Source organism: Siphateles boraxobius, unplaced genomic scaffold, assembly GCF_051911475.1.
Source record: "Siphateles boraxobius isolate OS27281-9 unplaced genomic scaffold, OSU_SipBor_1 111, whole genome shotgun sequence".
Classification (NCBI taxonomy): Eukaryota; Metazoa; Chordata; class Actinopteri; order Cypriniformes; family Leuciscidae; genus Siphateles; species Siphateles boraxobius.
Window position 1 is genome coordinate 960029 of NW_027508713.1, and position 25262 is coordinate 985290.

General features: G+C 40.3%; 2 protein-coding genes across 5 annotated transcripts; one reads left to right on the forward strand and one right to left on the reverse strand.

The window, feature by feature from the left end:
- Positions 1-1343: 1343 nt before the first annotated feature.
- Positions 1344-22221, forward strand: LOC143706243 (uncharacterized). 4 transcript variants are annotated; one of them, XR_013192958.1, is made up of 6 exons: positions 1361-1390; positions 2157-2324; positions 2805-3213; positions 3509-5110; positions 20003-20103; positions 21358-22221. XR_013192958.1 is itself a non-coding variant. In XM_077197936.1 (4 exons), exons 2-4 carry the CDS (start codon positions 2157-2159, stop codon positions 4519-4521), a joined length of 1590 nt encoding a protein of 529 aa, XP_077054051.1. In that variant the 5' UTR covers positions 1344-1390; the 3' UTR covers positions 4522-6122. The 4 variants fall into 4 exon arrangements, 1 of the variants encoding a protein (XP_077054051.1); XR_013192957.1 differs by lacking the exon at positions 20003-20103 and having other exon boundaries at positions 21358-21481; positions 21616-22221; XR_013192956.1 differs by lacking the exon at positions 20003-20103.
- On the reverse strand, positions 7991-25262 carry LOC143706731 (B-cell receptor CD22-like). Its single transcript, XM_077198977.1, has 9 exons — positions 25242-25262; positions 21938-22006; positions 21465-21818; positions 21127-21375; positions 19919-20176; positions 17248-17329; positions 11572-11617; positions 11339-11419; positions 7991-11157 (listed from the first exon to the last, which is right to left on the reverse strand). Exons 2-9 carry the CDS (start codon positions 21996-21998, stop codon positions 11137-11139), a joined length of 1152 nt encoding a protein of 383 aa, XP_077055092.1. The 5' UTR covers positions 21999-22006; positions 25242-25262; the 3' UTR covers positions 7991-11136.

Genomic DNA, 25262 nt, shown 5'->3' on the forward strand with positions numbered 1-25262 from the left:
TGCCACTTGCAAAGAATCGCAGTGCTACGCAGACCATCTGTGGGACAATGAGAGCATGGCTCCGTGCTGTCTTGTGCTGTATGTTTGGACCCAACAGCCTACACAAATATCTGATGCCATCACCTGAGAATCTGTACCTCTCAGTCAGATATTCGTCTGAAAAGGCCAATGGGTCTGCCCTATCTCGGAAGACTCTTTCATGCCTGAATGCTCGTCTGAGTATTAAAACTTCCTCATCAACTACATCATCCAACAAAGGACAAGCCATTGTGAATAGGAAACACACAAATCTTTAGTCTATATATACTACATATTGACCTCGTTACGGACTTAATTGAAACCACATTTGCAACTTCATGAGCCATTTCTTATTATCTCATCAACTGCAAAAAAAAATTTTTCTCATTCAACAGTACATTTCTACTCTATACTTGCATATATAGATATACATAGTCTATATTCTATTTCTCATATTGTATAGTATAGTTATTTTGCACTGTGTTGGCATTCATTGTGGACAGCAAAGTAATAATTGGTCAGGAAAATCTGCTTTCCTCACTGGGTGTATGACAATAAACGCTTTAAATCTCGAATAATATATATATATTCATCAAACCTCTGACAGTGAAATGAACTGCAGTTTTCAATAATAACTAAAATAACAGTACGCATACTTAGATGAATGACAGTATATCTAGTATTTTAATGCAGGACCATGAAGTGACTAAAACACATTAATATCTAGTAGGATTTAGGGAGGAACTAGCCGATAAATCACTAGGATTAATCTTAGCCTGGTTGTTAGCCTGCTCCGGAGCAGGCTAGCTGCAAAGTGTAAATCTCCATAGTAACTTAATGTAGATTAATTTAGCCTCCCTTCATGCAACCAAGTAAGGGCTAAATTCAGCCAGGATAACTGGAAAATCCCAGCTTAATCCCTTATCTTGCTTTTGTGCAATACCCCCCTGGGCAAGAAAGGGCCGTTATTTACCTCAGTTCATGTTACAGAGAAGAACTGATTCAGACACAGAAATACAATAAAACACGACACGTACAGTAATGTTACAGTAGGAAATCAAGTAATGGTGCAGTGAACATGACAAATCAAGTACAAAGAGAACTTACTTACATCCTGGTCATCATTTGAACAATGCAACTCTTAACATAGAGAAAAACATCTAGCTTACGGGTTTGGCGGTATTTTCACGTTTGTAGCTAAGCCACAGGAATTCAAGCTGTTTTTTTTATTGAGAAAACGGAGAAAGTTTCCTGTGGACACGATATCTCCAGACCAGCAGGTGTTACTGAAACCTGTAGGAGTCGCTGTGACGCTCTCCAGTCCGCCGGTAAAACCACTGAAGAAAAAGAACCCGTGTGCCCTGAGACTGAGGTATGTTTAAACTGTTTGTGTATTTTCTGTCTGTAGTGTTTTAATGAGCTTTAAATAAAGTACTTCTTCGAAGTTATCATAAAAAAACGAATTAGCCATGATTTTACCAGAGTAACCATAGTCTAGCTTGGGTATTTGTAATAATAAATAATAGTATATTTGTAGTTATAAACACACATTTACCGTTGTTTACTACAGAAGCTGCGTTTAAACTGTGATATGTGTAATAAAACCATTCTTTTCAATGCTGGACACTTAAATGACGCTTAGAAACGAATAACATATTATCATGTTTAATTTCTGAAATCTGTTTAAATCCAGCATCTAAATTTAAGTTTTAGATAATGATAATGTATTATAATTATATTCTTGGGATACTTTATTTAAACATAAATACGCCTAAACACATGTTTATTTTATATCTGTAATTAATATCTACCTGTGTATTGATATTTTAAGAAACTGCGATCATTTTCTTTTTCTGTGTAGTTCTGTTCTCCTTCATAATCGTTAGTCATTTTGAGTTTAAATCAGTGTAAGTTCATTATAATTCAATTCACATTTATTTGTATATCGCTTTTCACAATCACAATACACATCTTTCAAAGCAGCTTCACAGAAAATGCCTGAGTCCACATTACAACTTAGATTAATATAAATGTGTCTTAATAATAGTAATAATAATACATTTTATTTATATTGCGCTTTTCTTATACCCAAAGCGCTAGTAATATCTTTGTAATAATGATAATGTGTTTGTCTTCAGATGTTGACCATGACAGCACAGATGGATGTGATCTGCTGTAAATCAGTAGGAACAGATCTGTCCATGCTGGATATTGAGGATTTCATCACTGAAATCTGTCAGCTGAAGAAAGAGGTGGCGTCACTGGAGGCAAAGCTGAGAGAAAGAGGAGACAAACCCAACAGAGAGGTTTGAGCAGCTCATCATTTCATCCTTCAGCTCAATCAAACCAAAGTTGTGTTAGCTTCTCACTTCATATGCACATCTCAAGTTAAGCCAGCAGCAAATTATGCAAACAAATCACCAGTTTAACCTCTAGAACTGCTGAGTAAAGGCTGATTTATACTTCTGTGTTGGACCCACACCGGAGCCTCTACGCTGTAGACTACTCGTCGTTTTTCATTTATACTTCTGTGTCGTTGTCCACGGTGACATGCAATTACACATGCATGTGAAACCCGAGGCAGGGGTTCTAGCAGACCAATCACAGCACTTGTGTCCGCGTAGAACTGAGACGTTGCTACATTTTTGGAGAGGTGCACGTCAGGGTACGCACAGCCTATGACGTAGCTACAGCGTGAGTTCGACGCAGAAGTATAAATTGGGCTTACTGAAGCGAATATCAACAGGTTGTTGTTTATTTGTGTTGATCTATGATGTGTTTGTCAGGATCTGGAGAAGGTTTCAGTGTGTGTGACTGATGGGACAGAAGCTCAGGATTCAGTCTGGAGATCCAGAGACACACAGGACTCAGAGCTCAGCCTCACTTTACTGTGTTATACTGACGCTCAGGATCATGGATCCGCTGATCAAACCTCTGACTGTAACGCTGGAGAACAGCAGATGAAGATGTGCTCCGTCAAACTGGAGGACTGCAGGAACCTGATAGAGAAACGAGAAGAAGAAACCACAGCAGAGGAACAACAACAGAGCCATGAGGAGGAGGAGGATGATGAAGAGGATGTTCAGAATGTGGTTGATGAAGGAATGTTGATGGTGATCAACCAAGATGTTGAGGATGAAGAAAATGAGGATGAGAATAATCGAAGTGATGACAATGATGATTTTATTCCTTCAGGTATGTTACTGCATGTATTATCTTTTGTTATGGCAAATCATAGTAAGACTTTGGGTAAACATTTAGTTGTGTTCCTAAATCAGAGATGCAGACATTAGTTACTGTGAACCGATGTGTTGAAAACACTTTATCAAGAGCTGCATCACAATTTCACATTTATCTTGATTCATTTTAAGCTCTCGAAGTTATAGAAAAATATAGACAGATATTATAGATATCCATGATGGTAAGTGCATGATTCATTAAATCTATTTGTGTTCATTTTAAGTTAGACATTTTAACACCATTTTTTCAGATGTGAATGGAGGTTCTTCTCCTGATGAAGAAACAACCTCGACATCAAAAGATCAGCTGAAGGTCAAGAGTTTCTCCTGTGTAACCTGTGGGAAAACATTGAGCTCACAGGGACATTTAGCGAGACATGAGAGAAAACACACAGAACAGAAAGACTTCACCTGCAAGAGATGCAACATCAGCTTTCCTACCTTAGAAGAGGAGAGACTTCATTCAAAAGAGCACAGAGTGAAGAAGGAGTTTCACTGTGAACAGTGCGGGAAGGATTTTTTCACCACTCCATCTAGTATTAGAGCTCATATGAAGACACACAGCGAAAAGACTTTCCACTGCAGCGAGTGCAACAAGTATTTCAGCACCAAAGGGAATCTTGATGCTCATAAGCGAATCCACACGGGTGAAAGGCCGTACAAGTGTCCTCACTGCAATAGAAGATTCATGTATGGATCTCATCTGAAGGAGCATGTGCGCGTTCACACCAACGAGAGGCCGTACCAGTGCAGCGAATGTAGGAAAACCTTCACAAACTCAAGCTGTCTAAAGTCACACCAGAAAATACACTCTGAGGAGAAACCATATCAGTGTTCACACTGTGATAAACGATTCCGTCAAAAACCTAATTTGATTTGCCATGAGAGGACTCACACCGGAGAGAAACCGTACCTGTGCTCCTACTGCGGGAAGAGCTTCTTTAGTCCGGCTCATTTCGGATTTCATCTGAGAGTTCACACTGGAGAAAGACCGTATCACTGTAGCGTCTGTGGGAAGAGTTTCGGTAAACATGGTACCTTCAAAAATCACCAGCGGATTCATACAGGAGAAAGACCATATAAGTGTTCTCAGTGTGACAAGACGTTTGCTCGATCAGACGTCCTGAAGACTCATGAGCGAGTTCATACAGGAGAGAAGCCTTACCGCTGCTCCATCTGCGACGAGAGATTCGCTTATTTAGGGGGTTTTCAGACTCACCAGAAGAAACATGCTAAAGAACAAACTGCTCCAGAATCACCCTAGTGTCTTTTACATTTACATTTAGTCATTTAGCAGACTCTTTTATCCAAAGCGACTTACATCTGAGGACTAAAGCAAGTGAGTCATCGTGAAGAGGGAAGAACGACGCAAGAAGTGCTCAAAATCAGAGATGGGGGACTCGAGTCACATGACTTGACTCGAGTCAGACTCGAGTCGCATATTTAAGGAATTGAGACTTGCTTGACTAAATTAAGAAAATGACTCGACTCGACTTGAGAACCAATGACTTGAGACTTGACTTGACTTGAACTGTATGACTCGAGAATGACTTGATATACATTTATCATCGCAACATCAATTGATGAACAAAATGAAAGCAACGGAACCATTGACGCCAGTCATCAGATTCTGCGCGATTGCGTGACACTGCACAAGCCCAGAAAAAACATACATCGCGGTGAGCGCGCTAAATACAAAAACATCTCCCAGCATCGTTTCTTTTTGGATATAAACACTAGAAATTGACTATATTCATACAAGAAGATTTGCTGTACGTATAATAACTGGCAAGGGATATCGGACACGACCATCACAACCTCGAACAGTCGAACTTCATTCACCACCTCTAAAAGTAAGCTATGGCTTGTTTAACCTGTTTGTTATAGTTAATTTGACTATCTTTAAATCGAGAATATTGGTCAAAACAGCATGCCTCTTTTTACACAATTATGTTTTCAAATGTAGCTTAATGTTGTCAATATTCAAATGATAATTAATGATGTCATATGCTTTGTATAACATTTGCCACATTTCTTTTTAAATCATGATTTAAAGCCAAATATGTCGTTCTTTCCAATGACAAAAAACAACATAGAAAAATGTTAATGTTTTGTCGTGTTTTATGTTTCTCTTAAAGCAGGGTTAGATGTTATCAGGGGTTACATCTATTAGATGTTATCAAAATGCCAGCAGAATTAATATTGCACCCAAAATTCAAAATGTGGTGGAAAAAAATGCACTAGTATGAGTTATTTTCATAATTATAACATATGATATTAAAAAAATATATTTCCAGAATATTGACGCGATTGCAAATGTGATAATGATTTAATAAAACAGTTCAGTAAACAAAGAGTGAATATTGTGATGTGAAATTTAGACATAGCCTAATATTCCAAATATTTACTGTTTTTGCTCGATTTCTCCAATGACAATAGTTCCAAACAAGCCACAGAAAGAGTTATGCGTATTTGTGATTCAGTGACCTAGTTGCTTAGTTCCAGAACGAATCTGCCGTTTTGAACATAAGTTAAACGAATGCTTCTATGACTCGTACATTAATACGGTAATTTGGCGCCACCTATTGGCGGTTTTAACTTCATAATTAAAACTATATAACTTGTATTAAGGGGATGCCAGTTTGAAGAATGCCTTTGGTCGCATAGGAGTTATACTTGAATTGTGAATTGTTTAATACCTTTTAATGGTCTTCTGCAATGTTTGAGGCATATTCATTTTTTCATGCTTTAATGTTGGCCTAATTTCAGTTACATTTAGATTTTTTTGTAGTAACCACTCAGCTATATGTGGAAATGCATATATTAAAAAAAAAATAAAGTTCCAAATAAAACCATAGTCCACAACTTCTGCAGTTTTTACTTATTTTAATATATAAATTCAGTGAAATCGTCAAACGTTTGTATGACTTGCCAGTGACTTGTGACCCAATAAACGACTTGACTTGACTTGCTTGACATAAGGCAGTGACTTGACTTGACTTGCCTTTATAAAAAATTTACTTGGACTTGCTTGAGACTCGAAGGTTAAGACTTGAGACTTGCTTGTGACTTGCACATGTGTGACTTACTCCCACCTCTGCTCAAAATACAAAGTTCAGGCATTGCTCAGAGTAGCAAAAGCCAGACAAGGAAAGATTTAAAAGAGAATCATTTTTTATTTATTTTTTTTTATGTTAAGTACTCACGGAAGAGATGAGTTTTCAGTTGTCTTTTGAATGCTGTCAGGGATTCTGCATTACGGACGAGGGTGGGGAGATCATTCCACCAGCATGGAACCGTGAATGAGAATGTTCTGGAGAGTGATTTAGTCAGTCCCTCCAGTTTTTCGCAACTCTGCGATCGCTGAATACAACGCAAAATCAACAAAATGTCGAATTTTTTTGCGATCCTGCATAATTCCTAATTTAACCACAAAATAATCACAAAAATTCTAAAAAAAACCTCACAAAACATTAAATTATAATCACCCAATTGAAATATCTCTAGTTAATTAAAGTTTCAATGCGTTTTTTACGTGGGTACCGAATAGATGTTGCGCACGCGTGATGTCTGTGAGCGGTCTGTCAGAAACATGGCGAAAGAAAATGCATCTCTCCTGCCCTCTCACATAAGCGCCCAGGTTTTCATTGGGCAGTATGGCAAACTTATTAACGAGTTTAACATGATTGAATTACATAACAAAAAATATGATATGCTCGATGGTACTAAAAAGAATTATTAAAAGCGCAGTATACCGTGAAAGAGAACTAATTTCACCCAGTCGAGTGACAGTCTGTCTCTAAATGCAAGTGTGTGTGTGTGTGTGTGTGTGACTGACTGAATGACTGACTGCGTGTCACCGCCTGTCGGCCTAGTTAGAATATTGAATTCTCTATATAGCGCTTGAACAAATACACATAGCTACAATTACTTCAAAATATTCATCTTGGCAAGTATTTACGTAAAACAATCAGTAATAACTGATTGGGACATTTGTCATTACTGTAGTAAGTCTTAAAGTGACAGTAACCTAATTTACCTGCTGTCGTTAATGTTAATCAAGCAACAACAAAAGGCTACAGCACAATTAAAAAAAAAGAATTTGATTAGACCAAATAAACAAGCTTTATGCATTTTGTTTGTGATTCGTGTCATGTTTGACTATTGTGCATCTGACATAATACTATTATGGTAAATGTGATGTCCTAATTATAAAATATAAAAATCGCACATTTTTTCAAAAATTTCTGGAAATTACCACCACAAAATCAGTCATTTTGATCGCAAAAATCACATTAAAAAATCGTGAAATCCTGGAGGGACTGTTTAGTGCCTCGCTGTGATGGCACCACAAGCCACTTTTCATCAGTCAATCTGGATAAAAGACTCATTCTGAAACTGCACATTGAGCTCTTTCTGGCAGTAGGAGGCAGTGTCACATTGAGCTTGTGGATTGAGAGAGTAGAGATGGATTGATCCAAACTCTGATTATAAAGTTGTGTTGGACAGAATAGAACTATGATTGTATATTAAACTTGAGAGTTTGAACTTGACACCAAAATAGTATTAGTTCCTGGATTTCATAATGCTGTTAAACTTGTTTTGAGTGTTATAAAACTACCACTGACTTCAGACACAGTCTTAGATTAAATCAACTGAAGAGAAAAGAAGACATTAAATCTGAAGATCTCAGCAGAGGAGGATTAAACAACTCCACAAACAGCATTACCAGCTTCACTTATTACTAACCAGACTGACTTTATTTCAATCAGGCAGATATGGGCACAAATACATCAAAAAGTATTTAATTACGAATTACAAATACTTACTCATCAAATGTATTTAAATAAGATACAAAATACTGCTGTGAAAAAGTAATTTGTAATTTGAAAATACAAAAAAAATTAAAGCAATCATTTGAAGGTAACAGTGGAGTTAGATGAGAGAAAGAGAGAGAGCTTTTTCCTCCTTAAACAAATTATAAAACAACAATTCATAAACCCTCTTACTCTACTATCCTTCCAGTACAATTCCTTCCACAGCGCCCATGGATATAACTGTGATCCGCGCATTACTAGTGCACGTCACTCTTTAGCTAGTAAGTCAATTCACAAGTTCTAGCTATTTATGCTAATCTTCTGTGGTAATCTTAATGACATTCAGTGAATAATATCTGATAGTATATTTTACTAGATACTTTACCTTAAAGCAGCTTGAATGTGCACAAAAACAGCTTCTTTATTCTGATATTGGTCGCAATGGAATGGATCCAACAGGAACATGTCACGTGATTTACTTGCATCTTGCCCAAAAATTGGGATAGGCTATTTGGTAGTCCTATAGGCCTTTATCACAGTGCTCGTGTCGTCACTTCCAATGGCGGATAGTAGCGTAAAGCGACTTCCCGTTTAGTCTGTAGCAATGGCGGCGAGCACAGCGAGGAATTGTTGTTGCGTTCCTAAATGTTCTAATAGTTCTACTAAACAGCCGTATCTCAGTTTCCATTCTTTTCCAACCGACAAAAAAGCGAAGAAATTGTGGATTCATGCTATTCGGCGGGATGAAGGCAAAAGTTTTGCAGTTTTAAAGGGGAGTACGTACTTATGCGGGAAACACTTCACAGAATCTGACTACTCGTCAACAGCCGATCGTAAACGCTTGAAACGTGGAGTTATACCGTCCAGGTTCGAATGGAACAACTGGGGGAGTGTTCGCCAAAAACGATCCGATGTGCTAGATAAGGTAACTTTAAAGCGCCAACATTGCAGTGAACCAGAGATCAGTGACGAACAGCCTGTAGTCTATTATGGTCCCGTCGCACCCACAGACCATGACTACTCAACACCTCCGTGTCCAGGTCTTTTGGATGCCGCAGCAGAGAGAATTAGAGAGCTGGAGGCTGAAGTGCGAGCTTTGACTGTCTCCCGCATTCAAATAAATAGACTTTGTCTCTCGGATGACGACTTCCGATTTTACACGCGCTTTCCCTCAGAGAAGATTTTCTGGATTTTCTGGGCATCAATAGAACCATCAGCATCGAACCTTGTGCATTAGTCTAAGGCACAGAGACATGGTCTAGAGACGGTTCCAGGACCAAGCCCTAACAGAAAGCTTTAGCTTATTGATGAGTTTTTTCTTTATTGCTGTCGCGTGTCTGCAGGTCTACGAGAGAAGGTCTTGGCAGATATATTTAATGTGAGTACGACAACGGTCAGTCGAGTAATCATAACTTGGGCAAAATTTCTGTACCTTGTTTTGGGGTCTTTGCCTTTTTGGATGACCAAAGAGCAAGTCAGAGCAACCATGCCAGCAAGATTTAAGGAGTACTGCCCAGTACTGAGATCAGATGTGAAAATCCCACAGCACTTACACTACAGTCAGAGATGTTTTCACATTACAAAAACTACCCTACCTTCAAAGGCTTGGTTGGTGTTGCTCCATGTGGGGCCATAACCTTTGTGTCCCAGCTGTTCACTGGATCCATCTCAGAACTCAGAACATTTATAATGCATTTAGAATATTCTTTTTTTAATTGCCTTTGCAGGGACTTTAATCTCTGACTTAGATGTATATTGGTCATTACAGCATCACAGTGATTTAACAGCATTAAATCCAGATTTTGCAATATAAACCCAAAATATTTCATAAAAGTTTTCTGATCAAAAGTTGATGAAAATGGAATTTTGTTTGGACACACAGACATCAAGAATCAGTCTGTGATTCTCAAAAATGGTGACAATAATAAAGCATGTTGCAGTGCAATCTGGGTGCCACCAATCAAAACTCATTCATAGCTCCCATCATGCATTGCGGTATGAATAAATTATGATCTGAATTGTCTTAGAAATTTCCTTTTCCTAATCATATATTCTTTTTATCACCATTGTGGAGATTCATACACTGATTCTATATGTCTGTGTGTGCCTGAAAGAATTTTTTTTATTATCAGAACTTTTAAGAAAGCATTTAGATTATATTGAACAATCTGGAATTTATACTGTTGAATCACTTTGATGCAGGAATGATCAACATACATTCAAATCAGAGATTAGGACTACTTGAGTTCAGTGATTCAGGTCAAATGATGAAATAATGATTATGTTAAAACAATGCTCAATCATCACTCAATCAATCACTTAAATAGCACATTAACTTTAACACTTTTCAGTGTTAATTTAACACTCATATTTTAACACTAACACTCTTGAGTCTTTAACACTCTTGAGTTTTTGCTGTGTAGTAACTTTCAGGAAAATGGACATTTTTATGTTCTTGGAATGTTAGAAATCAACGTTACTATAATGTTGAATTTTTAATCGAAAATTACGTTAAAGAAGGTTTGAGGAAAATTATACCTTTTAAAGGTAGCAAAGGTAGTAAAACGTTTCTCTAACGTCAAGAAAACTGGACATTTTTCCGTTCCTAGAACCAACACTGAATATTTGGAGAACGTTCTTGTAACAAAAATATGTTATCTGGGGGGTTCTTATTGTTGAAAGGTGGATGGAATCATGAATCATACATCATGAAGTGTTTTTGCAAAATAAAATGAGTGGGAAAATATTGCCATGTCAAGATGTGCCTGATAAGACTCCCATCCAAACGGAGATCTGTAATAAAACCAAAAGCTGTTTCAACCAAGTATAAACTCAGGGGTGTGAACAGTTATATATTTCATTTTTTTTTTTTTTGCTTTATTTTTTCCCCTGAAATGTCACTGTTTTTTAGTGGCATTGCATAGGTTGTAATTTTGACATTAAACATGCAAAAGTTCTGATATGATTTATCTTTTTTCTTATCTTTTTTCTATGATTTATCTTTTATGTCCTATTTCCACTGTACATAAAAGCTGAAAAAATGTTTTGCTCTGTCCCAAACACTACGGCCTCTTCTTGTTAGGCTGAAAGAAAGAAACAATAAGGGAAAAAAAATTAGAGTAAGTGAATGAATATATAAGTAATATTTATTTATTTTTTTGTTATTTGATCTTAAACAGTAAATTTTATTCTTTGAATCATATGCTTAGTCTATAGACATTTGATATTCAGCGAATAGTTTGAGCAGTTCAGTAAAACACTTACTGTTGCATTCTCATACACAGGTTGACTTAACTCATCATCACAAGCCTCACGTCTGTTATAATGATGTCTGGACTGACTCATCTTTTTCATTAAAAAAAAAAACAGAATAGAGAGAAATGCATAAATAATGTCTTCCAACACCCACTGGATAAAAGTCACGACTACATTCAGGATTTCAATCTGAGTGCAGTTAATTTAATTAAATTACTGATAACCAAATTCATTTTTCTCACCTGAGATTTGAGTGTGTCATTTCTCTTTTTCATCCTCTTGCTTCCCCTTGAAAACCAATTAATGTGATGTGATCAGATTTTTATTACAAAACCTTTCAGTTAAGTTTGTCAAAACTATAGGATAATATTTAGTGTACATTTAATAAAAATATATAAGTTACGTTTTTTTTCTAAACTGACCCCCAAACAATCCAATGAATCCAACTTCCAATGATATCAATATGTCTAGAAACACCCAATTTAGCCTGAAAACGTACTCGGTTACTAACGTAACCTCGGTTCTCTCTAGAAGAGGGAACGAGTACTGCATAATGTCTTACGCTAGGGGAAAAACTCTTTTCCACGAGATATTGAAGTCAAAAAATTATCCTTAATTTTGAATTAATGTAAAACGCGTTGCAGCAGCATGCAGACATAGGCAAGACGGCTCGCGTGCCTATTGGCTGCCCTGCGGCAACTGCAGCAGCCTATCGAGAGAGGCCCCATGTGACGTCAGATCCAATGGGGGCGCTCTGCGCCCACTACGTCACGTCCCGCCGAAACAGGCGTGGCCTGGGCCTATAAATATAGCTCCACGGCTGATATAATCTGGTTTTCATCGCTGATGCGAATCAGCATGTTGCAGGCACGGCAAAGATACGCAGTACTCGTTCCCTCTTCTAGAGAGAACCGAGGTTACGTTAGTAAACGAGTACGTTGTCTTACGAGAGGTTCTCTCGTACTACGTAATATCTTACGCTAGAGGAACACAATGTAAAACGCTGTGCGTGATGGGATCCAACACCGAAAAACCCGAGGGCAGGTGCCCGGGGCTCATATAGTGTATAATCACCAGGGACTCACAGAGAGTCTGAGAATAGAGGCTAGAAGCGTTATTCCCTACAAGTAGCATCCTCAGGGAGCTAATTACATCAACAGTGTTCCACGCAGTCAGGGTGAAAAATATTCTGAGCCGAAGCAACGGGGCAGACAGTACTGATTTTTAGACCGACAGTAGTTTAGCCTGTAAGGCGGGGACCTCTAGGTTATAAAATCTTATAAATGTAGATGGCGAGGCCCAGCCAGCCGCCATACATATATCCTGCAAGGTAATCCCGCTAGACCACGCCCACGACGAGGCCATGCCTCTTCTGGAGTGCGCTCTGACACCCAAAGGACACTGCAGGCCTTTAGAAGTGTAGGCCAGCCCTATGGCATCAACTATCCACCTGGATAGGCTCTGTTTCGAAGCAGCTAGCCCCTTAGCACGTCCGCTGAACGAAACGAAGAGCTGCTCAGTCTGTCTGAAAACAGACGGGCGGGAAACATAAGCTCTTAATGCCCTGACAGGGCAAAGGAAGCCCGCATCCTCTTCCTCGTTGTACACCGGCAGGGCAGACAGGGAAATAACCTGAGCCCTGAATGGTGTGTTGAGGGATTTAGGCACGTACCGGTGGCTGGGTTTGAATATGACTTTCGAGTCATTTGGCCCAAATTCCGTACATGACGCGCTTACTGAAAGCGCTTGTAAATCCCCTATGCGCTTCACTGAAGCGAGAGCCACCAGAAACGCTGACTTGAACGACAAATGTTTCATGTCTGACGGATGGATTGGCTCGAATGGGGCACCTCTCGTGGCTCCCAAAACCGTAGAAAGCTCCCACATGGGGACTGAAGGGGGTCTGGGAGGATTCAGCCTCGTAGCTCCTTTAAGGAAGCGGATAACCAGATCGTCCTTCCCCAGTGACTGGCCAGTGGCTGGTTTAGTAAACGCTGCTATGGATCCCACATAAACCTTGAGCGTGGATGGGATTCTGCCCTTATCCAGTAGCTCTTGAAGGAAGGAGAGAACTTCCGTAACCCCACAGTCTGGGGGTGAAAGGCCTCGGGCTTTGCACCAACCAGAAAACACAGACCATTTTGAGGAGTAGAGTCGTTTAGTGGACGGGGCTCTAGCCTGCGTGATCGTGTTTAACACTCCCTCCGGGAGGTTAGCCGATATAATGGCCCATGCATGTAGGGACCACAGCTCCGGGCGAGGATGCCAAATACAGCCCTTGGCCTGAGAGAGGAGGTCTTTCCTTATCGGTATTGGCCACGGGGCAGTGCTGGTCAACTGCATCAGAACTGGAAACCAAGGCTGGTTTTTCCAGAGCGGAGCCACAAGCAGCACTGAGCATCCGTTTCCAGACAGTTTATGTGTTGGAGCTTCTCTCGTTCTGACCACTGGCCAAAGAACGGTCTACCCTTGAGCGGTGCTCCCCATCCCGAGGTGGAGGCATCCGTGGACACCACCTTTACACTCGAGGGAGTTCCCAGGTTTACACCTGACTGATACCAGTCAATCACACTCCATGGTTTCAGAGCTGAGATGCATTTCTGATCGACCTTGAGGCGAAGCAGACCGGAGCCCCACGCCCGAGGCGGTACTCGCGTTCTTAGCCACAACTGCAGCGGGCGCATGCAAAGCAGACCCAACTGGAGTACTGAAGATGCTGAGGCCATGAGACCCAGCATTTTCTGAAACCTTTTGAGCGGGACTATAGTGCCGCAGCGGAAGGATTTCGTGACGCGCTGAATATTCAGTCTGCGCTTCGGTGATTGGTGCGCTGTCATGGACAGTGAGTCTAGTTCTGTGCCCAGGAAAGATATTCTCTGACTGTGAGACAGCGAGCTTTTCGCCCAATTGACTGTGAGACCTAGATTCTCAAGGTGTTCGAGTAATATGGTCCTGTGTTCTATGAGCTCTGAGTGTGATCGAGCTGGAATCAGCCAATCGCCCAAGTAGTTCAATATTCGCATGCCCCGGAGTTTCTGGGGCGCGAGAGCCGCGTCCATGCACATCGTAAATGTACGGGGTGCCCGGGACAGGCCGAACTCAGGACTGTGTATTGATATGCCTGGCCCTCGAAGGTGAATCTCAAGAATCGCCTGTGACGGGACGCTATTTATATTTGGAAATACGCGTCCTTCAGATCTATTGATAGAAACCAGTCCCCTTGGCAAATCTGCGCAAGAATTTTCCTGGTTGTGAGCATTCTGAATGCTGAATGGCGTGCTGAATGGCGTTTCACAAGCGCTTTGTTCAGCTGTCTCAGATCTAGAAGGGGTCTGAGACCCCCATCTTTTTTCGGTACCAGAAAATATCTGCTGTATAGATCCCCTTCGCTCTGAGCTTGAGATAAAGGCTCTATGGCCCCTTTGTTCAATAGTTTCGCTATCTCGGCTCGAAGTAGATGAGCTACTTCTTTTTTTACCGTAGTTTCGACCCGCGCCGTGTAACGGAGGGGGCGTCGAGCGAACTGCAGCGAATAGCCCCTCTTTATAGTGTTCAGCACCCATTCTGATACCCCGTAGAGCTTTGCTCACACATTTGCATAAATAGCTAGGGGTAAAATGAGATCTGGGCTCTGGCCCCAACATAGAGGTGATCGGAGAGCTCCGGTGTGATGAAATGTGGACACTGTGCTTGCAGCATCTGAGGCGGGGGGCACACTGATCCCAGCGGGCAGCCTGGCCGCGCTCGATTTCTCTATGGCAGTTTGTGAAGAGAAAATGAGCGGGGAGAACCCCGTGGGGTTTAACATGTCTGTGAGTGAATGTGGGCGCGGGACAGCGGGCACATTTACTGCACTCAAAACACTGTCTGCCTGAGCTGACTGAATGTGTGTTGGTTTCATTTACAGAAACCGCGGGACATGCGTTGTGTAGTGTTTGTGGGCACTGGGTTGTTGGCACATTCACTACGTTTAATGCACAGTCTACATGAGCCGATTTTATTTGTGCGAGCCCTATACTGTGGCGGGATGTGCTTGCGTGTAGGAATGAACACTGATTTGTGGGCATTTTTATTACACTCATAACACCATCGGCCGTGGGCGGAATACCAGAAATTACACTCTTTCTGAGATTTATCTGGGTCGCCGTTAAAACGGCGTTTGTGTGCAGGCAAGCGGGTCGTGGTACCGCCTTGTTTACTGCAAAATACACTAGAACAGTCACATTTTCTGGAACTGAACCAGGGAGTCCGGCCGAGGCAGGACTTGAACACCGTCGTTTTCCTAGAAGGGCTAGGAAGACTTTGAGGCCTCGGGCTTAATCTCAATCCTTGGCCAGGGCCCGCGCGGAGGGGGGGGCGGCGGCCAGTAGAGCGAGAGCGTGGTCTCTGGCTCCTTAGCTTTGGCTAAGAGCTTCGAGCAGACGGCTGTTTTGAGCGACCTGCTGTGGAGCGCTTCGGAAGGAAGTGCTTCCTAGCCTGTAACGTTTTCTGGGCGTCCGCGAATCTGTCCGCGAGATCTTTGATGGCAGATCTGAAGAGGCCCGCTGGGGAGACACAGAGCGCTCCGAGTCCGGCATCTCCGATAACGTCAGCCAAAGGTGCCTCTCGGCAACGGTGAGAGAGGCCATCGTCCGCCCCATGGCCTGTGCAGCGGATTTTGTGGCGCAAAGAGCCAGGTCCGTAGCGCTTCTTAGATCTGGCACACTGATACCTTCCGGTCTTTTCTCGTCCATTTTACGGTGGAGGTCGGCTTGGAAGATCTGCAGTACGGCCATGGAGTGCAGTGCCAATACAGCTTGCCCAGCGGCAGTGTAAGCGCGACCGTGCATAGCGGAGGTGGCGTGGCAAGCTTTAGAGGGCAGCGCCGTGTTAGCTCGCCGTCCAGCAGAGGGCGGGCAAAGATGGGCTGCTACAGCTGCTTCCACTGGAGGAAGAGAGATACATCATCAGATACAGATACAGACGGCGACCGTTGTCCGTCGGTGAGCGACCCGGGAGAAGCTGGCGGAGCTAGCGGGCGAACCGGTGAGCTTTCGCGGGCTCGGGGACCCGCTGGGAACGGCACTCTTTGCGGCACGGCACTACAGGGGGCAAAGGTGCAGGCTCTGAGAAGAATGCCAGGCGAGTCCTCAGAGTCGCCATGGGCAGTAGCTCGCAATGATGGCAGCCGCCGTCAGTGAGCGCGAGAGCTGCATGGTCCTCACCCAGGCAGGAAACGCAGATGACATGGCGGTCCCCGTCGCTGAGTGGGGCTCGGCACAAGCCACGGGAAAGAGGCATCTTTAAAAAGACACTCGCTCTTTTAGAATAGACAGAGTGTGAGTCACAGCGGCGAACACACACTCAGCAGAGTTAGAAAAAGGATATAGACGCCGGAAAGCGTAGCAGGTACGGCGACTGAAGGTGGCGAGATGAAGGCCAGCGGCTTCAGATGCAGAGGCTCGTCCCACAGAAGGCTTATATCAGACGGCGCGGCTTCTCACTCTGGATCCAACTTGAGCTTCGCTGAAGAGATGAAAATCAGACTATATCAGCCATCGAGCTATATTTATAGGCCCAGGCCACGCCCGTTTCGGCGGGACGTGACGTAGTTGGCGCGAAGCACCCCCATTGGATCTGACGTCACATGGGGCCTCTCTCGATAGGCTGCTACAGTTGCCGCAGGGCAGCCAATAGGCACGCGAGGCATCTTACGTATGTCTGCATGCTGCTGCAACGCGTTTTATATTAATTAAAATTAAGGATAGTTTTTTGGCTTCAATATCTCGTGGAAAAGAGTTTTTCCCCTAGCGTAAGATATTACGCTGTATGAGAGAACCTCCCCTAAGAGAACTGAGTCTTTACTATAATATTTGTTGTTTCTGAAAAGAGGTTAAGACAGTACAAGTAACTGCAGTCAAATATTGCAAACATCCTACCAAATTATCACCATTGTAATGATCACTGCAGCTCCACAAACCACTCCAATGGAAATGTATAATATCACCAAACATCCTACAGCTGAAACAAAAAGTATAACATCTGAAAATATTAATTTACTTCACTTTAGAATGAGTAATTTAAAGCGATAGTTCACACAAAATTCTAAAACAAATTCTGTCATCATTTACTCACCCTGAAGTTGTTCCAAGCCTCCATGAATTTCGGTGTTATACCTCACACGCATCACATACATGACCAGCGTCAGCCAATAGTGAGCCTACGTGTGACGTAGCTCTACGCAATCACACTACGTTAACTGACTCGAGGCCCACAGAGATGGAAATGAATAGTTGAAATAAAGTCGTTATTTTTGTTTGTTTTTCGCACAAAAAGTATTCTCGTCGCTTGATAAACTTAAGATTGAGCCACTGTAGTCACTTGGACTATTTTAACGATGTCTTTGATAACTTTTCGGGGCTGGCAAGTGTCAATCCCTTAGAAGCCTATGGAGGAGTGATCCAGCTCTCAGATTTAATCAAAAATATCTTAATTCGTGTTCCGAAGATGAACGAAAGTCATACGGGGTTGGAACAACATGAGGGTGAGTAATTACTGACAGAATTTCCATCTTTGGGTGAACTATCCCTTTAATGTTATTTTTTTGAGTGCTGCAGCTCAGGCCCCATCCACACTACTACGTTTTAGTTTAGAAACGGAGACCTTTTGCCACGTTTGCACCTCCCGTCCAGACTAAAATCGGCTAAAACGAAGACCTACAACGGACAAGTTTAGAAACGCTGCCGACCCCGTTTTGCGTTTTGAATCTCCGCAGGGCGTTTTAGTGTAGACGGGTCAAAACGGAGGACTTTAGAAGCGATGACGCAGAGGCTCACGCTCGGCTGATTGGGTGTCATACAACGGAAGAAAACATACAACAACAGCCTGGACTACCAGCTACGTTAGTGCAAGTAAATTCTGCATTTTACAATGCTATAACTGCCTACATGCGCCGGAGGCAAGCTATTATTCGAGCAATCTGTGACAATTCCCGTCTGCAGCGGCGGTATCGACCGCACATGGAGCGTCGGTTTTGGGATAAGCCGGGAAGAACCAGCGCATGGTGGGATAATTTTATCAATGAAGTTGTAGTTCCTGAGGAATGGTGCGAAAACTTTTCAGTGTCCAGATCGGCACTTATCAACCCCAGTGAAATCTGAGGAAAAGTCAATCTGTTTCCTGTTTACACCGGCATGCACATGCCCAGTGTAGGTGAATGGTCAAGTGATCCGCGTTTTCAGTCGTTTTAAAGCAGCACTATGTCGTTTTTCAACCTTCATAATATATTTCCAAGACCCTTGAGATGGTACATTGACTTACAATAGGTTGAATGACACGTCTGCCATAGCCTGACAGTGTCTGTATCGCTTTTACTGGCACTATGTAACTTCGGGTTTCGGGTAGTAGCCCGAGCACAAAAAAAACTACAAAATTCGACTGCTTTACGGCATACGTCACTTCCTCAGATTCTGACGTGAGAGCCCAACTAGCGTTTGTTTGCCGTCTGTATGTTGTTGTCATGGCCGAAGCAGCAACTAAAAGGAAGAAGGCAATGGTTTTGTCAGAGGAGACTAAAAAAAGAAAAAGGGAGGGTGACAAAATAAAAGGCCGGATGAGGATCAATATTGGTCCAGCGTTCGCTCGCTGCCGTGAGCTAAAGGAGGAGGAGGGGGGTTGCCCGACCGATGCTGACCTGGCCCTCATGCTGTTGGACTAGTAAATGTATTGCTTGCATACTATCTCTATTTTTTCGAATTTGTTGTCTGACCATGTTACGGAATATATCTGATCCTCCATTTATCTTGATAGTCAAGTTTGTTTATTTATTTTTCTGATGAAAGTGTCTTGCCTCAGGCTATAATGCAAATCGATTTTTCAAATTTGCAGATTCATCTATGGTAGCTTGATATTATAAGATTGACGATATATGGCTATTACCTACCACACAAACATTGAGTTGAATTAGCATATACATTATGTAAAACAGTAGCCAATAGTCTACTATAATGATGCTGGCTTGTAAACGTGAGCTACGCGATCTTTTGATGTTTGAAAAAAATAAAACCCATGAAATTATATTCATATGACATGCTGAAATATATGCCAATGTACCTGGGATGAAGACATTTCACACGCAACGCTGGCAGTCTGTCCAAGACGTGAGAACTCAAGACGGTATCGGCTTGTCAACAAATGCACGTATATCCCCTGGTGTAACCACGACAGATTTTACGACCGTAGTAGAAGACAATACTGTTTCCCAACTGTAGGGGGACCCCGAGAGCAAAAACTACATAGTGCGGCTTTAATGTGGACGGAGATCAATTCTAATACAGAGCTAAAATGCTGGTGTGGACGGAGATCGTATTTGTTTTAATTCTCCGTTTCTAAAATAAAACGCAGTAGTGTGGATGGGGCCTCAGAGTCACTGAATCTCCCGCCCAAATCTGACCAGCCTAACTAATGGACACTGAGACATTCCTGGGAGGGTCTAAAAATTATTACCAAACTTATTGTGGCAAAGATCATCATTATGCTACTAATATTTACTGATATCATAATAGACATACTGGAATGTTCTTAGCATCTTGTGTTTTATTTTAAACTTACAAGTGGCGTTTAAAGTCACAGTATCAGAGTATTTCTCTCCATGCTCATTGATGGACTTGCACTTGTATTCTCCACTGTCATCAGAGCTGATCTTTGAGATGTTGTAGATTCTTCCAGATCCTACAATCGTTCCTCCTTTAAACCAGCTGAAGTTCAGAGCCGGAGGGTTTGAGTCACTGATGCAGGTCAGAGTCACTGAATCTCCCTCGACTATTACACAACATGGACTCACCCCTACAAATGTGTGCTGCGGAGGATCTAGAAGAAAATGTGTTATTTTTAGTTATTTTTTTGCAATTTAAAACAGTTTTTACTACAGTAAAGTTTGTTTAAGAAACCCATAACATCACACTGTTTGAATTCTTAATGGGATTTATTTGCAATAAGAGTAAATCTATCTGTAAATCTGTACTTTAGTGGCAAAATGTCCCACAGTTTTGATTTGAACTATTCGCACAGTAAAATCTCCGGTGTTAAAGTAACACTGCTCGGCGTTCATGTGGTATCCACCGGCAGAGTGTTAAAAGTAAAAATTTGGATTGTGTCTGCTATATGAATAAATATAAACGTAGCAACAAAAAGGTATTTTCTTTGCAATAACTGCAAATGTTGTTCATACTTCTAAAAGTCATATTGGGTGTATCTGATCATATTTATTAAAATCATAAATGGGCTGCATCAATGGGACCTTAATTGTCTCTATCCCTAAAGCCTACCCCAACACCTACCCTTAACCCAAACCACATCGAACCTGCTGATCCAGCCCGATCTCATGAACTTGTGTATCCATAGCACAAATTTTATTTCTCGTACCTTTTATACACTAAAAGGTTTTTGCATGCATATGATACGCAGTTTTCGCGTGCATATGATACACACTTTATGGCGTGTAATACACACGCACTCCACACCCCTAAGCATACCCTAGGGGTTTACAATGCGTATCATTTACACACAGAAACTTTGTTTAATGCTTCTTTGAGCTTATTTGCGATGGGAATAAGGAGAGGAATGAAATTGGTAAAAGGTGGATTTAAACTTGGGTCAATCGTGCAAAAAGCAGTTGTAAAAAGCCAGGCTGTGTGATGGTGGCAGTGGCTTGTACTTAGTGTAAATAGACACTCAAAATCTTTAAAGATAAAAAAATAATAATTATATATATATATATATATATATATATATTAAAATATGACTGAATTCATACTCACACATGACATTGATCTGAACATCAGGAGAGATGTGAGTGTGTCCGTCTACAGCACAGCGATATCTGCCTGAATCCTCTCTTCTGACTGGATTGAGGGAGAGTTTGTTACTGAATTTACTCTCAGTTAATATCTTCTGTGAGTTTCTGTACCAGATGAATGTTGCTCTGTCAGTCAGAGCGCAGCTGCTTTTACATGTCAGACTGACTGAATCTCCCTCTGTCACTCTCTCAGGAGACTCCACCTGAAGATCTGAACACAACACACACATTATATCTAGTGCTGCTGTCATACACTGATTATTATTCAACATAATGCACAGAAGAAGAGATAAACCTCACCAAAGTCACCTGTGACAGTAAGAGTCACTCCAGGTTTACCAATCCATCTTCCTTCTGTTATATCAGTGATGAATCTGAAATAGTACATGTGTGAATCCTTCAGTGTCACATGACTCAGTCTGATAGTGCAGTTTTGCTGTTTATCTCCCAGATACTGAAGCCTCTGACTGTATTCAGGGTCATTAGACAGATCTGGAGGTTCTTCATCCTCTACAGAGCCTTTGGTCCAGAACGCTTTCATGATCTGATGTCCAGTAGGGTATGTATAAGTGCAGGCCATTATCACTGTTGAGTCTTTTAATGCACAGATGTGTGAAGGACTGTAACTCACACCCCAATCACCACTAGAAACCCCTGAAACACAGAATTCATACTGGACAAATTAGCTTTAGCTTGTGCTTCAAAGATACTGGAAAAAAATCTGTACGCAAATCGCAAAATCCTTTGAGAGTTTCTAAAGTGTCCAAGCTAACCGTGAATCATGAGCAGAAAGATCACAGAAAGAGGAGCCATTCTTCTGACTGACATCAGCATAGCAACACCTACAACAAAAGCACAGTGGCTCATTTTTATTGTATTGAAGTTGTATTAATCTCTCATTGTACTTTTAATAAGACAATACCTACACTGTAAAATCTAATTTAGTATGTGGTACCGACAAATGCCTAGTTAGTATAGTTCACTTACACAAGAGTTCTAGTAACTAAAAAAGGAGTACTTGATAATTTACTTTAAATAAAATATAATTGTTACCATTGTTGTGTTTGGCAGGCTGAATGTTGAATTCTGTGTGACTCTAATAACATAGATTGCAAAATTGTTGCCTAATATAGAGGGATTATATAAACCCAATTAAAAGTTTCACAAGGTGTTAAGGACATAAGTATTAGCAACAAGATTATAAAATATCTTTAAGGGACATGATATATAGTTATGTTATGCATCATTCATTCATACATAAAAAAACATATACAATCTCATATATATATATATACACACATCCATACAATCATATATTACTTATCTTCCTTTGAAACTGAATTACTGATTTCTTCTTGCCTCACTGCATCATGGGAAGAGAATTACAAAAGTATAAATTCAGTTCCAAGTGTCCAACCAAAGGGGACAATAATCGCCACAATGGTGATCAAATCTAATTACTAATGACTAATGACGCTTTCCTTGCTAAGATGCGAGGAAAGGAAGCGAGGATCATTAATTACAATGAGACGCACCCCTACCCACAAACCAGAGGTGGAAAGAGTAATAAAATATTCTACTCAAGTAAAAGTACTACTACTTCAATGAAATTTTACTTAAGTACAAGTAAAATTACCGGTCTAAAAATCTACTCAAGTAAAAAGTAGCTCATTTAAAATTTACTCAAGTAAAAGTTACTGAGTTACTTTTTTAACAGCGGGGGTGGGGTGGGGGGCTCTCCCGTGTAGGGTTGTAATGGTATGAGATTTTTACAGTATGATAACGTCTCAGAAAATATCATGGTTTACAGTATTAATCAATTATTAAATAAACGGTATTATTAAATTATGGTTATTATTATCATCAGTTAAAATGACAGTTAAATGAAAGAAAACAGTTTTTTTGGGGGTTGAACAAATGCTTTTATTATAACAAACTTGAAACCATTTGTTTGTTTTGTTTATTAAAATTTCAATAGAACATGTCTAATCAATTAAATTCAATAATTGATAATGAATTAGATTAACAACTCATTTTTAACATTAATAATTTATTAAATTTTTTAAGAATAATATAGTCCTATGAATTGTATTTTATTCAGAAAATGAATGTTTCTTTTTATGATTTAATCCAAATATATTATCAAAAACGGTGGCAATCAAATGAAAATTTAAACTTGTGTCCTTTTATTTTTTGGGGAAGAGCTGCAAAAAACAGATTTACTAAATTAAACCATGGACAAAAAATATATGCCTTAAATAATGTTTAAATAAATTGTATTATTATTGTTGTTGTTATAATTATTATTTTGAGAAGTACGTTCTATTGTATGCCTACAATAGAAATATATTTCTGTCATAATTTCTCCTAGTTAAACCAAACTTTTATTTTGACGGGTTCCCACTAAACAACATGATGTCCAAAAGACGTCTTTTCAACGTCTTTGTCACAAAAGTCGGACGTTGAAAAGACGTCCACTGAGGAGCCAGAATGAAAGTTTTTATGACGTCTTTTTTTGACATGTTCTGCACGTCCGATATAGACGTTCATCGAACCTTCGTACCAGTTTAAAAACTAGTTCAAATGTGGCCATTGTGGACATATTTTCAACATCATTTATGGTCTCATTTAGACAATTTATACTGTTTCTGGACCAAATAAACACTCAGGATGCATTAAATTAAAACTCATGTTTATATCAATGTAATTTCCTTACATTGTGTAGATGAGGTTTAGATGTTATGTTTCATTTTAAGTCACCATTGTGCTGATCAGTGTTTGCTTTAGTTGGGCTCTTGGTCCCAGTTCTTCTTACTTTAACTTTTCTTTGGCTGTTGTAACATTCTGAATAATTTAATTTAAATTTCTAAATACATTGCAATAAAATACATTGTAGAGACAGATACAAACATCTAGACTCAGCTTATGAATCTCAACAATGGTGACATGTTTCATGCTGCAATGCATGCTGGGAGCCATTAGTTTTATAATATGGTGGCTCCCAGCATGCATTGCTGCATAAACCACGTCACCATTGTTGAGATTCATATGGTAATTCTTGATGTCTGTGTGTGTCCACTATAATTTTCCTCTGGGTTTAGAGGCCTAACACTGTGGGCTATATTTCTTTGCTTTAAACAATTACAGTTAATTTTGAATAAATGCATAAATGTCTATTTAAGTGTAAATATTGTAGTTAGTTCATCTGACACTGGTGTTTATTGTGGTTTAGCCAGACGCTTTGCAACCGTTGGTTGAACTAGTTTATAGCACACATGCTAATAACTTCCTCTTTCGCCAGTGAAAATCAAGCACCATCTACAACACTGAGACTGTGTGGAGGATTTACCGTTAGCCTAATCCAAAAATAACCAAAAGGAAAATATTAAAGAAATATTAAATTAATTTTTATCATTCCTGCCTTTCTTAAAATCACATTTAATTTTAAATGATGGTTTATGTTATCCAGGGGTGGAAAAGTTGGACTACCTGCGTAGTCTTTCTGGTGAAACCAATATCACGTTTTTTGTTAAGTAAAAGTAAAAGCCTGACCTTTGACACAAACATCTAAAATACATACATAAATACATAAATACGTAATAAATTACGTACATAAATACATTCCATCCATTACAAACCACATCTTATAAGCAGATAAAGACTTAAAAAGTTTTAACTACAACTATATTTACTCACTGAGCTGGAACAAAATCATGTTAAATATATAAATTGACAACATTTATCTTAAAAATCAGACCAAATGGTTTAGATCTATAGTTCCTGTCTTCATGCACACACACACACACCAGGACGTCTTTGGCATAATAGTCATTTAAATGATCGCTGTTATTGCTGATTTGAACAGATGTTACAAGACATAACAATGCTGGAATTTTAACTTGGAAGGCAGAATTTTTTTAAATACAATACAAAACCATCTGGATATTTGACTTTAAACCTTATAGTTACTGAGATACACATGTGTCCACTTCCCTGTGACAACTAGCCCCAATATCCCCTACACACACATAATATATCTGAGAAGAGTTTAGAATGAATGGTAAACCACGCTCTTACCCGTTTCTCCAACAATCAAGA